Raw genomic sequence first — 13,080 nt, forward strand, 5'->3', positions numbered from 1 at the left:
ATTGTATAAAAAATGACCGTCTTTGTCGTTCTCCACGGTTTGTCAAGGTACAACAACTACGAAATCTGTGAATTTGCATAGTGTCAAAGCAGATGAGGTACATTTTACCACGAGGCTCAGGTGAATGCTGTTTTAATGTTTAATCTGATCGTCATCACGTCTTGTGTTGTTGTTGTCACCGAGACGTTATAAATGTAAGCATTTTGAAGGTGTCCTCTGTAATCCAGACTTGACCCGAGGACCGAGGTGGCCTTAGAGCAAAAAGAAGGCCTGGACTGTGTTTGCAGTCTGTCTGCCCCCGACATCCTCTTAACGTTGTGCTATGGAACATTTTTAAATGTAACTCCTCATTTTTACATCAATACACAATCATTTTTTTTTATTTTTACTTCTTTTTTTTTTACATGATTTTGAAAATAAAGTAAAATAAAATGTTTGTCTTGACTTAATGCAGTGACTTGGATTCCATGCAAACCAAAATATTCTTCAGTTTTCAGTCAAAAACATGACGTCAATTCCTACAACACGTCGTTTTACAGACACATCTACTGAAAGTGACCTGAAATTAGGTGTGGTGGTCAGCTCAGTCAGTCTGTTAGCAAAATACCTCATGAGCTGCCAGATGGATTTTAATAAAATTTTCAGGAGATAATCTTTTAGTCACGTCTTCAACGGATCAACTTTAGGAGCCAACTCAATTCAAGATGGCTGCCACAACCAACTGACCTTAGAAAACATAAAAGGGCAATAATACAGTTTGATGTAGGAACTGAGAGTTATTCTCAACACATGCACACGTGTCAAACTCACTTACAAATGGGGGCCAAAATTAAAACCTTTTTCAAACTAAGGGCCAGTTTCAGAATCTTCATTAACTCAAGTCATACCCAATGTCTTTTCTTGGTTGCAGGTTCCTCAGCAAAAGTTTAAATGATCTAATTTGGCTTTCCCTGTTGCACTTTCAACGTAATAATCAAAGATGACTGGAAAAAAATTAAAGTGATAAAAGTATTTTACGTTTAACATAATCATCTTGGGGGCCAGATAAGATATCAATGAGGGCCACATTTGGCCCCCGGGCCTTGAGTTTGACATGAAGATTTGACCAAAACAGCTGTAACTCCGACCTCTTTATAAATCATCTCAGTCTAAAACAGTTGCGTGAAAAAGGCGGCGGGCGATACGCATTCCAAGGAGTGCCAACTTGTGTTTTCAACTTTTCATTTAACGGTGGGCGGGAGGAAATCCATGCATTTCGATGCTTTCTACTTTCCGATAGTTCTGAACGCCTCACCGACGTCATAGATGCCCCGCCCCTCCAAAAATCTGCGCGCGTCCGAAGGATTAAAAAAAAAAAACTACCGAGTAACAGCGCGTCCCCGCGGCTACACGGTGGTAATTTAGACGGTTTAACAATCCAAAGTTAATCCATGTTATTACAAACTTGTGGACGCACGAAAAACAAGCGTTTGGGGAAACACTGGACGCCTCCATGGCGAGAAGTTTTCACGATTCGCTGGAAGAAGAAACGCGGGTTCCGGTGGCGATTTTTTGTTCCGTCAGGAAGTTTGACGCACTCGGTTGGAGATTATTTCTTGCTTTGTTTTGGTTGTGAAAAGCTGCGGGGCTACCGCTGGCCCCACGCGGAGACTTTGGTACCGTCTTATTAAACAAACACTGGGATTTTATAAATTAATTCGACTTTAGCTTGGCTGTAACAGGCGCATTCCAGGATACGCATTTTTAAAGTTTGCGCCTTAACGAAGTTTTCCGAGACCTTCGTTCACTTTGGAGTCTCTGACATAAAACTAGTCCGTATAACAAACTGTCAAAAGTATTTTTTTCTTTAAATGTGTAATTATAGTAGCTTTTTCTCCCATTGTTGTGTTTTAGTGCAAGCTTGACATTCTGAATTCCAGCAGTAGGGACGGTCCCTGAAGTACTCACATGATAAGGTTTATTGTCATATTCAGGCAACAAAGCAGTTTTGAGCAAATTCATGAGTAAAAAAAAAAAAAAAGATCTGGAGCAAAACCTGTTTAGAAAAATCTGCAAAGTTAGCAGGAAAACATCCCATGAAAATTAAATAAATCAGATGGTGTTTTCCCTCTGGAGAGGTGGATTTCATTGTCTGGTCGTTTTGGCTGTATTTAACATTTCAGGGGAAGCTGAAAACATGCAGGGAGAATTACTAAACATGTTTTGGAAATGTGAGTTTTCCATAGATGCCAGGCTGCAGCTGCACAAACGATTGGGCCTCAGCTGCAGCAGTCAGATGTAGGATTTTCCACAGGAACATTTGGAGCTCACAGCCTTTCTGATACATTTTTTTATTATTATTATCTTTGACACCTGGAAATACTTTGTTTGCTTTAAACTTTCCGGGAAAGCCCCCCGATCCCTGGGGGGGGTTGCCCCCTCCATCATCCATGGTGGTGATTCTCTATCTGAGCTTCTCTCTATGGACAAGACATCTGTCAGGTGAGACGTTCACGTGAGTGACACACCGTTCACATATAGTGCATGATGAAGTTAAGAGCAGCACGTTGGCGACAGTGGAAAGAAATGACAGACTTTGAACAGAAAGAACCTGAACCGCGCGGCCGTCTGCCTCCATGACAGTTGCTGTACAGCACATTGACTTTTAGAGTTAATCAAATTAAAGATGTCCACCACAGGTAATCACCCTTAGCCAATAAGTAAATGACTTAAAGTCAGTCAACTTTACGGTTAATGAGCAAAGTTGGAGTGGTAGTCGCTGAAAGTCATCCTCAACACGCATTTTTGGTGCAAGCGGACCATGTGAGATAATACAATACAACATTAAATTAAACGTAATGTCATTTACAAGGTATGACCTTCATCGTAAAACGATTTCAGTTTAAAGTAGGGGTGCACGATTGCAGTTTTCTGGCCGATCATCATCTCTTAAAAAGCCTGACCTGCTCATTCCGATTTTGTTTTATAAGCGACACTCAGGTGTAAGGTCATAATGCACCGTCAGTTTTTTGATCTTATTGAAAAACATACCCTTGAACAATATCCTAGAAACAATACAAACTTGTTTTAACTGGCCGTGAGGTCGTAGCTCTGAAATATAAATGAAGTTTAGACAATTGTTAAAACTACAAAAAGCATCGATCGATCGCCGATCACCCAAAATTAAGGAAATCGAGGTCGATTTATCGGTGCACCCCTAGTTTGAAGCTCTGGCGTGAACGCTGGCGGGGGATTTTTGTGGAAGCGTTGCATTCTTGTGTGGTCAAACTGGGCGGTCGTCGTGATGCTTCGACTGGATATAACGACTAAATGAGGCGGTGGCACATTTTAGTTTGAGCTGTCACACGTAGAAGAACCAGCCTTTGACCTCAAAACTATGAATTAAGAGGATGTTCGAATCAAAACCTGCACGTTCCGACGTGTTTTCAATACTTCAGTTTATTTTCCATTGTACAAACGCTGCACAGGAAAAGCTTAACGTGGCCAAAGCCAGCACTCTCACGCTTTGTCGATTTAGAAATATGTAAATGTGCCGGGTTGCCCTAAACCAAAAGCACATGTGCACCTGAAACAGGAGAGGCATCGGGTCGGGGGGGTTTGGATGTGAAGCTGTGAGTCCAGATGCACCTCTGGCCCGATACGAAGTGGAAAAACTGCCCCCGACTAAACAGCCCTCAGAGCAGACAGAGGGGCGAGTGGGCAGAGCTGACCTGATTGGTTCAGAGTCACCTTGTTCTCAATTAAATTACTTTTCCTCCTAGGAGGCGGTTAACTTCACTTAAAGGAGGGGAGAGAAGAGAGGAAGTGCCATCTGAGATGTCTAAGTTGATTATTCTTCAAGAGAAAAACTGATGAGTCCGTGAGAGTTTCCCTCTCCATCAAGTTCAGGGTTTTGAAAAATGTTGGAGGAGTTTTGGGACCGGTCGCTGTGGCAGGGCCGTCTGAGAGTAGAGGAAACGTTAAAGCTGTGGTCACGCTCTGCCGGCATTCCTCTGGGTGATTATTACCCAGAAGTCCTCAGTCGTTGTGTGTAAGGTGCCTCAGGTGCCTCAGGTGCAGATGCTGCTTATTTTATGCAGCGTCACCCCTTTTCTCCACAGCCGTGGAGCTGGGACAGGTGACCTCGGTCCTCGGACTCTGCTGGAGTTTTTCTTTCCGGCCTGCGTTTTACGTCACGGTGAACTTCAGAGTCGAATCAGTTTTTAGCTCCATCTCTGGGAAAGTCACCGCAAACGTCAGAGTACAGCGTCTTTCTTATTTTAATTTTTAATTTAATCTGTGGGCGGCTTCAGGTTAATCAGCATCAAATGAAACTTGGTTCGTGAACAGCTTCTTAAATTAAGACTAGAAAAAGTTCTGAAGAGTTCCCAACGGGTCCGACGTCGATTCTGAAATAATCTAAACACAAAGGGCTACATTTTAATACATGAACTTTGCAAGAAGTGTAAAGAGAAGTATGATTTTTTTTTTTAAATGTTAAAGCTGCTGCTGTGGCTTGTTATAGTCACCATGGTAACCAAACAGCTGTGTCTGTCGCTCCCTGGTTGCCAAGTTTATGAAAAGTAGACAGAAAACAGACTGAAAATTAATCATAGCCATAAACGATTAAACAAGCCGGCTAACAGCTAAAATAATAACACAAAAGGTTAGCCAAAAGCTAAGAGTATTACAAAGCTAAGTAAAGCTGACCAACCGCTAAAAGTATCTTAAGACTTGTGAAAAACTAAAAGTAGCAAAATGCCAACTAGAAGTTAAATGTAACAAATGGTTAGCTAAAATTATTAAAAGGTTAGCTGACATTATCAAAAGGCTAACTAAAAGTGATACTTGGCTAATAACTAAAGGTATCTAAAGACTGTCCAAAAGCTAAAAATAGTGAAATATTAGCTAAAAACAACAAAAAAAAGTTATTTACAAGCTAAAAGTATCAAAATGCTAGCTAAAAGTTTTATTTGGCTAGCTGAGATATTTTAAATATAGGCTAACAATTTATATTATTTAAAGACTGACCAAAACAATAAGTAGCTAAAGGCAAGCTAAAAGCTAAAAATAGTAAAGTATTAGCTAAATACAAAAAATATATATTTAGAAGCTAAAAGTATCAAAATGCTAGCTAAGAGTTTTAATTGGCTAGCTGAGAATTTCTAAAGATTGGCTAAGAGTTTATATTATTTAAAGACTGACCAAAGCAAAAAGTAGCTGAAGGCAAGCTAAAAGCTAAAAATAGTAAAATATTAGCTAAATACAAAAACAAAGTTATTTAGAAGCTAAAAGTATCAAAATGCTAGCTAAAAGTTTTAATTGGCTAGCTGAGATATTTTAAATATTGGCTAACAATTTATATTATTTAAAGACTGACCAAAACAAAAAGTAGCTAAAGGCAAGCTAAAAGCTAAAAATTGTAAACTATAAGCTAAATACAAAAAAAAAAATATTTAGAAGCTAAAAGTATCAAAATGCTAGCTAAAAGTTTTAATTGGCTAGCTGAGATATTCTAAAGATTGGCTAACAATTTATATTATTTAAAGACTGACCAAAACAAAAAGTGGCTAAAGGCCAGCTAAAGGTATCAAAATGCTAGCTAAAAGTTTTAATTGGCTAGCTGAGATATTCTAAAGATTGGCTAACAGTTTATATTATTTAAAAACTGACCAAAACAAAAAGTAGCTAAAGGTAAGCTAAAAGCTAACAATTGTAAAATATTAGCTAAATACAAAAAAAAGGTTATTTAGAAGCTAAAAGTATCAAAATGCTAGCTAAAAGTTTTAATTGGCTAGCTGAGATAAAGATTGGCTAACAATTTATATTATTTAAAGACTGACCAAAACAAAAAGTAGCTAAAGGTAAGCTAAAAGTTAAGTATAAGACAAATAGTGTGCACGTTAACCGTGTGTACGTACGCTGAAGCAGGTTTCAAAGAGAACAAAGTTTTTGACTAAAATTACAGAATTATTTAGAGAAAATATATGTTTAAAAAATGGGTAAAATATGAGTATAAAAGTTGCAAAACAAAGACAATGTTAGCATTCATCTTCTGAATGAGCCGAAGGTTTTGATTTATGAGTAGCTAAAGCAGCACTAGTGGTTAGCTTGCACATAAAAAAAAAGAAACATTTTGAAAATTAGTTGGGGGGGAAACAATTCACAATATTCCATAATAATAATAATTTAGTACAAATGAAAGGAAGCCCTCTCCTGTGTGCGGCGTTGACGCCTCAAACGGGGGTTTTATCGCCTCGTTAGCATGAGCTGCAGATTTACGACGCATCTGGTGTTTCTGCTCGTGCAGCCAGAGTTGTTTAAAGCTGGCTTATATCTTTTTTTAAAAACTGCAGAAAGCTGCTCATAAAGAAAGCGTTCCCATACGACGTGAGCCAGAGCGAACGCTGCCAGTGCAGCTTGAATTTCAGCCGTTTCCAATCGACATTCTTTTCTCACGTGGACGAGCACGCGCTTTAACATTTCTCTGCACGCGTTTTCGTCTTTTCGTTCACTCCGATGTTCATTCAGTGAGAAGATTTTCCTTCTTTCTGCAGTTTTTGGTTTCATGCCTTTAAGGCCTCCTGCATAAGGAAGTGTTTATGCCGGTTCTCTGAATCACATTAAATACTGTGATGTACTTTTCAGCGTTAGTTACTATAAAAGATGACGCCTTAAACGGTAAGAAGAGCCGAGCACAGCTTCATCTTTTTCAGATTTGATGCTCAGATTTTTTTGTTACTTCTGGCCTTTTAGTCTATTTTTATGAAGTGATGGTTTAGGGTCTGAGTTGTTCGCCCCTTGTGATCATATCCTGTTTGTGTCAATGACTAACAACCTTCAGCTCTGACTTTAAAGATATTAAATCTTGTGTTTGTCGCAGGCTGTAGGTGGTTCGGCCCATCGGAGACAAAAGTCTGAATACTGGTTTGTGGACCAATCGCAGCCACAATGAGTAAGTCGTCTAATTCTTTACGTTAAACGGACATTTGGTGCACAGTTTCATCAAAGTATAAGATAAGAACAGACGCATTATTTAAAGCCTGAGCAATCGGCTGCTCCAGACACGGTCAGGTGAAGGACTGGGTTCTGGCGTTCTTAAGGAGGGGTTCTGGTTCCCTCAGATTCCCCGGGGCTGTATGATGTTTGTCCAAACTACACAGAGGGAATATTTTCTCTTTGCGAGTTAGCAGAGCCTGTCCTTAGATCAAACATGGGAACAGTCCTATCAAAAGTCTTCATCTGTAATTCTGTATTGCAGCATAGTTGAAGTTTAAATGTGGACACAAAGCTGCCCTCATTTAACCTTTTGAACGCAACATGAAGCGCTTGCATGCTTCTTTCTGCCAAACACGCGATCTGTGTTCCACTCTGCCGTGACGGTGTGTTGTATCACCGTTCTCTGCAGATGAGAGGCAGGCTCTCCACTCCATTATGAAGGACCTGGTCGCCCTCCAGATGACGCGCCGCCAGCCGGTGTTTTCTTACGACGGCGGCGGCAAACCAAAGACAGCGGCACAGGCTAACAGAAAGGTACAGCGTTGTTTAAACGTTAGAGAAATTGTAAATTGTGTGACGAGCGGCGAAGAAGCTTGATTTAAACGTCGATTCTAGAGGGAAACGTTCTGGCATCGATATTTTAGTATCGATCCGCACATCACTACCGGCTACTCCGGTTTCCTCCTACAGACCAAGAACATGCATGTTAGGCTGATTGGTAACTCTAAATTTTCTCTAGGTGTGAGTGAGAGAGTTGTTTTGTCTCATTTGTGTCTATGTGTCCCTGTGATGGACTGGAGACCTGTCCTGGGTGTCTCCCATCTCTCACACAACGATGGCTGGACATGGGCACCAGTGACCCCCGCAACCCAAAAAGGAAGAAGCGGGTAAAGATAATGGATGGATGGATGAACATTTAAGTGCTAAATGTAGCCAAAGGCTAACCAGAAGAAAAAAGTAGCAAATTGCTAGTTCAATGTAGCGCTACTTTTAGCTACTATGCAAAATATTTATCTAATAGTGTTTTGGAAATTTGACAGCTGAAAGTAGCAAAATGGTAGCTAGGAGCTAAATTCAGTAAAAACTAAAACCTAAAACCTGCAAGAAGCAAAACATTTGCTAAAAGCTGCAAAAGGCCATCTAAAAATAGCAAACGGCTAACCAAAAGTAGCAAAACCTTAGCTAAAAACTAAACCGCTCAAGCTGATAAAAATAGAGGAAGAATGCCGATTTAGATTTCAAAGAGAGCAATGTTTTGAAACGAGGATGTATTTCTATGTAGAAAATCTTCTTAAATGACGTAAATGTTTTGAAAAGGCCTAAATGTTACAGAAGCCAAAAGTAACGCACTCATCTCCAGAACGAGCTGAACGTTTTGTTGATATACGAGCGGCTGAAAAGCGCTGAAACAAAAGTTGTTAGATTGTTTGGAAACGTAAAACTATAAAGCTCAACAGAGCTAGAAGTCCCAAAATAGTTTTCTTGTTCATACAGAGGAGTGTGAATTCTTTTAGAAAGCTCAACTTTCTTCACACACAACGTTTTCCCCGACCTACAGTCGGCGAACAAAGTGATCATATTCCAGGCATCGTCTTTCTTCTTCTACAGAAGCATTTTGAGCGTTAGCTCTCTAGCGAGGCGCACGCTCCGTTTCCCTCCTGCTTTTTTTGCTCTCTGTCTATCGGAGCAGCTCCTGTTTTTTGACCAACTGAACTTTCGACGTATTTTACAATTCTTTCAACAAAGCGACAGGCTCCTGGAGAACCCTCATCTGCTCGGATGAGATGTGCAGCTGGATATATCTCTGGGGGGGGGGATGTGTCTACCTCTGCTATCAACCGACCAATTATCAGCTGAAATTGCCGATAATTGGATTTATGATAACGGGTTTCCTGTTTTTGGAATAGTCTGGTGCCTTATCAACATACAAAGACGGCCGCAGCTAATTTGGACCTCGACAAGCTGCTGTCTTATGTGAAGGTCTGGTTCGTGCTGGAGGACTCAAAATCAGCTGATTTACGAGCGAAACCGTAAGTTGGAGTTGATTTGAATCGGATGCCACCTGCATCAGCATGAATTCACCATCTTGAAGAGGCTCGTAAGCACGGACCAGTGGAATGCACCCTAATCTGACCATTTCGGACCTTGGAAGTATCAATACAGACTCGAGGCTGACGGAAAATCGTCCGCCTGAATAAATCAGCAGTTGTGGTTATCTGAACCTCTCCCCTGCTGGCCTCGGAACAGGCCGACTTATCAATTTCTCCTGGGAAATGTGTAAAAGCTTCGTCTATCGCAACACCCCCCACACACTTCTGTGGCGTCTTATTAGAACTGTGCTGGCTGACCATCATCTTATCGGGACAATGGACCATCTGTTAGTGCCTCATGGACCGCCTCGTTGTAAATGCATATGTAGCGTGTTCGTAAATGTGCTTTAGCTGGCAGAGTTTTTGACGTCTTAAATCGTAAGGACAAGATGTGAAGAGATCTTTTTTGTGATGCCACTACCCCTCTCCTCATGGCTCTGTCCCTTTTTCTATCTAAAAAAAAGTATTCTGAGTAAGAATAAGAAGGCCGCGCTTTATAGCAGCAGCTTCGTGCACGCCGTCCATCTTTCAGACGGCTGCATGTGCACGTTCTCTTAAAGCTTATTCTGATTCTGATTACAGCCAAAAGTTGTCAACCAAAGTAAATATTGTTGCCAGTCCAGGTTTGTTGGAAAAAAGTAAATAAATCACTTTTTTTAAGACACCATCTTGCAAAAAGTTACATCTGAAAATTAAAAATGTGCACGTTTCCGTGCAGAATGTGTGTTGCTTATGGTTCAAACAGGTTTGCTGTAAATAAAGGCTGGAAATCAAACAGCCTGCTTGGCTCAGAAAACTAATTTTTAACGTTCTGATCCTCTGTTTTTAGGGTCTTTTGTGAATTAAGAAGAAAAAAAAAACTACAAAACGTCCGTGACTGGAATTATTCAAGTTGCCAGTTACGGTCAGAATTCCAAATCTGATGCCAGTTTGTAATTTTACATAAATGTTTCTCTGTGAAAATTTCCAAGTGAGAATAAAAACTGAGCTGACGAGTTTCAGCGGAGCCGGTAGATGCAGTTTGTTACGTTTGGGTCAAACCGAGCCAGATCTTCTCTCTGTTTCCAGTCTGATTTCAACCGAACGGATCCTGGCTTTTGTTTCATGTTTACTTATTTATCTCGAGCCGATGCTCTCATCTAACTCATTCCAAATAAAAATAAAATGCATATAGATGCAAAATTGTTTGCCATTTAAACAAATTAACATCTAATAAAATGAGGAGTGGGTTCAGGCATGAAAATGAACTCTCTTTAATTTGTTTTTTTGTCCTTTTAGGATGATGTCAGGATAAAGTTTGAGTACACGGGAGAGAGGAGGTGAGTTTTTGCTCAATCAGCTGATTGAGAAATGCAAATATATCTACAGATTTTGAGCTCAAATTTGGTGTGGTAGTAGCTGAGCATCCTACCCAACACACACTTTAAGCACAACTCAATGCATACTATCTTTACTTAAACCCTTGACATTAATGGGCAGAAGAAATGCAGACTGATGGCCTTTTTTCCAGTTCTTATGTACAGTCGTGCGCTAACGTTCTCTTCTGTAGTTTATATAGAAGTGAGAGCAGAAACTCTTATTTAACGTGAACACGCTCGCTTCGCTCTCGTCACGCGCTGCAGTTCATGAGCAGGAGCACTGCAGCGCTTTGAATCAGGCTGGTATGTAAGCTGGAGAGTGGAAGGGGAAAAGGCTGCGGTTAGCTCGTCGCTGCCAGCTCAAACCACAAATATGCAAGGTGCACTCGGAGGAATCCGCGCACACTCGGACCAGCAGCGCGCGCGTGTTTTACGAGTCAAAAGCTGCTCTGCGACGACAGTTACGAATCACTTGTAATCTGTCCGACTGTGATTTCTTGCTCTTTCTGTGCAGAATCCTGATGTTTGGAAGGCCCGTGCGGTTTGAGGAGGTTCAGCAGAAAGTCGAGGGTGTGTTTGGGCTGCAGTTGGACCTCCATTATTTAAACAACGAGGTGAAGTTTGAAAAAGCTAAAGTCTTCCTGCCCTCTTTCACCTCTTCAGTATTTTTTAAATGGGATATTGCACGCAGGGAAAGATGAACAACTTCATTTAATATCACACAAGCTGAACTCGTAGGGTTCAGCCGCTATTTCCCTGATTTCCCAGTCCAGGTTTGTTTTTCTTTTATTCATTGAACCACTTTGACTCTGATCATTCAGGTTTAAAATATTCCTAGTGTTTTGCTAAAACATAACCGACAACTTTAGTCGTGAAAAACGGGAAGAATGAAAGTTTGACAGACAGGAAGTAAAATTTTAGCACCGTCAAGGTGATTCCTAAAGAGTTATTGGCTGAAAACTTGACGTTGGTTCTGAAAGTTTGAGTCCTGAAACACAAAGTGGGGGTTCTTGAGAACATGTACAGAAATCAAATGGACTTAAAAACGAGTGTCCACAACATATTTAGCCATAATTGTTACAAATAAAAAAAAAATATGGTGGCAAATGCATAAAACGTGTATAATGTTTGACAAAACTGTTAAATGGCTTATTCACACAGTTCCACTTCAGCTGAATCATAAATCGTTGGGGCCACGAGTCTTTGCAGCTTTTTGTTTTGTGGCTCAGAAACAGAAAAGTTTCAGACTGCAAGGTTGTGCTTGTACCTCAGCTGTTCTTACATACTTCTGTTTTTCTTTGTTGTTTAAACTTTTATGCATTTTAAAACTTCGCAGTGCTCATTTTTAGTTGCAACGTGTGTTTTATTTGATTTTTCTTTTGTTGCTCGATTTGTGTTTTTGCAGATGTCCATTCCTCTGAGGGGTCAGGATGACCTGGACAAGGCAGTAGACCTGCTCGACAGAAGCTCCAACATGAAGAGCATCAGGATACTTCTTCTCACGCCGGAGCACAGCAATGTGAGATTCATACACACACACACTGTATCAGCAGTATCCCGTTGCACCGCTGCCGTTTCTTCACCTCAGATTCCGGTTGTGAAAAACCCAAGTTCCTTATTTCTTGTTTTTAAATGGCTCGCTGACATTAAGCAGTTGTTAAGTCACATGTTTCTCCTCCTCCCGTCCCGTCTCTGCAGGCCTCCTCCCACTCTCATCATGTACCATGTAAGCAGGTGAGGATCAAGTCTTCCCAGTCCACTGGAGACGTTAGCTCGGTCTTCCAGTCCCCCGAGCCCAGGGGGCGCCACCTATCAACAGGTGTGTGTGTTTGTTCTTCATAGACTCTGACTGTAGTGGCAACGTGTTTCTGATCAAAAATAAGAAGCTGTGTCTTCTTACCAAAGACCTAATATTATTGTAATTATATTTTGATTGCAGGTGTTCTTTTATTTCTTTCTTCGCTGTATTGACCTCTCCATCCGTCACCTACTTTTGCTTTCTTTTTCTCGTTGATCTTTTTTGCTTCCCCTTTCTTGCAAAGGATCCTCTTCCTTTTCCTGTTCACCATCACCAGACAATGCTAGCTGGCCTGAAGCCAATCAGAACAAAAAGCTATTAGAGTTGGAGAAGTGGCCTGGTTTGGGTCTATTTCTTCTGTAGTTTTTCATGAAAAGTGCAGCAGCTTGCTCTTAAGACTGCAGCAAGGCATTTATGTTGATGCGTTCGACTACTTGCTGTTTTTTTAGGACAGAATGAGGATGTTTGTGGTTCAGGAGAGAAACAGCTGAGCTACTAATTATTGCACTGATGTGTCTCTGAGTTTTGGAGGCTTATTCTGGACAAGTTTACCGTTATGCTGTTCAGACATTCATGAAATGGTTTTTATCAGCATAGAGGAGCAATATTATACAGCTTTAGGATGGACATACAGAACCTGCGTACAGCGGACTAAGAAGCTCATTTCCATGCAACTTCCAATTATTGGATCCATAAAGTCTAAGGATGAAGAAATATCACTTAAAAAAAAACAATGTATGTACAAGTACTTACATTTGAGTACAGTAGTCCCTCGTTTATCGCCGGGGATCCGTACCCTGAAGACCCGCGATAAGGGGCAAACCGCAAAGTAGGAATAGTAGTACAAGTAGTAAGT

At 40.7% G+C, this 13,080-nt stretch overlaps 1 protein-coding gene across 1 annotated transcript in view; it reads left to right on the top strand.

Annotated features, from left to right (window-relative positions):
* Positions 1-6,859: 6,859 nt before the first annotated feature.
* The window catches only part of map3k3 (mitogen-activated protein kinase kinase kinase 3), a 17,193-nt gene continuing 10,972 nt past the window's right edge, over positions 6,860-13,080 (top strand). The window contains exons 1-6 of the mRNA XM_037688606.1: positions 6,860-6,934; positions 7,388-7,512; positions 10,347-10,387; positions 10,941-11,040; positions 11,832-11,945; positions 12,125-12,245. Of these exons, the coding sequence (XP_037544534.1) occupies positions 6,931-6,934; positions 7,388-7,512; positions 10,347-10,387; positions 10,941-11,040; positions 11,832-11,945; positions 12,125-12,245 (505 nt within the window). The 5' untranslated portion in view covers positions 6,860-6,930. The remainder of the gene's footprint in view (positions 6,935-7,387; positions 7,513-10,346; positions 10,388-10,940; positions 11,041-11,831; positions 11,946-12,124; positions 12,246-13,080) is intronic.

Source organism: Nematolebias whitei, chromosome 15, assembly GCF_014905685.2.
Source record: "Nematolebias whitei isolate Nwh7 chromosome 15, NemWhi1, whole genome shotgun sequence".
NCBI classification, from domain to species: domain Eukaryota; kingdom Metazoa; phylum Chordata; class Actinopteri; order Cyprinodontiformes; family Rivulidae; genus Nematolebias; species Nematolebias whitei.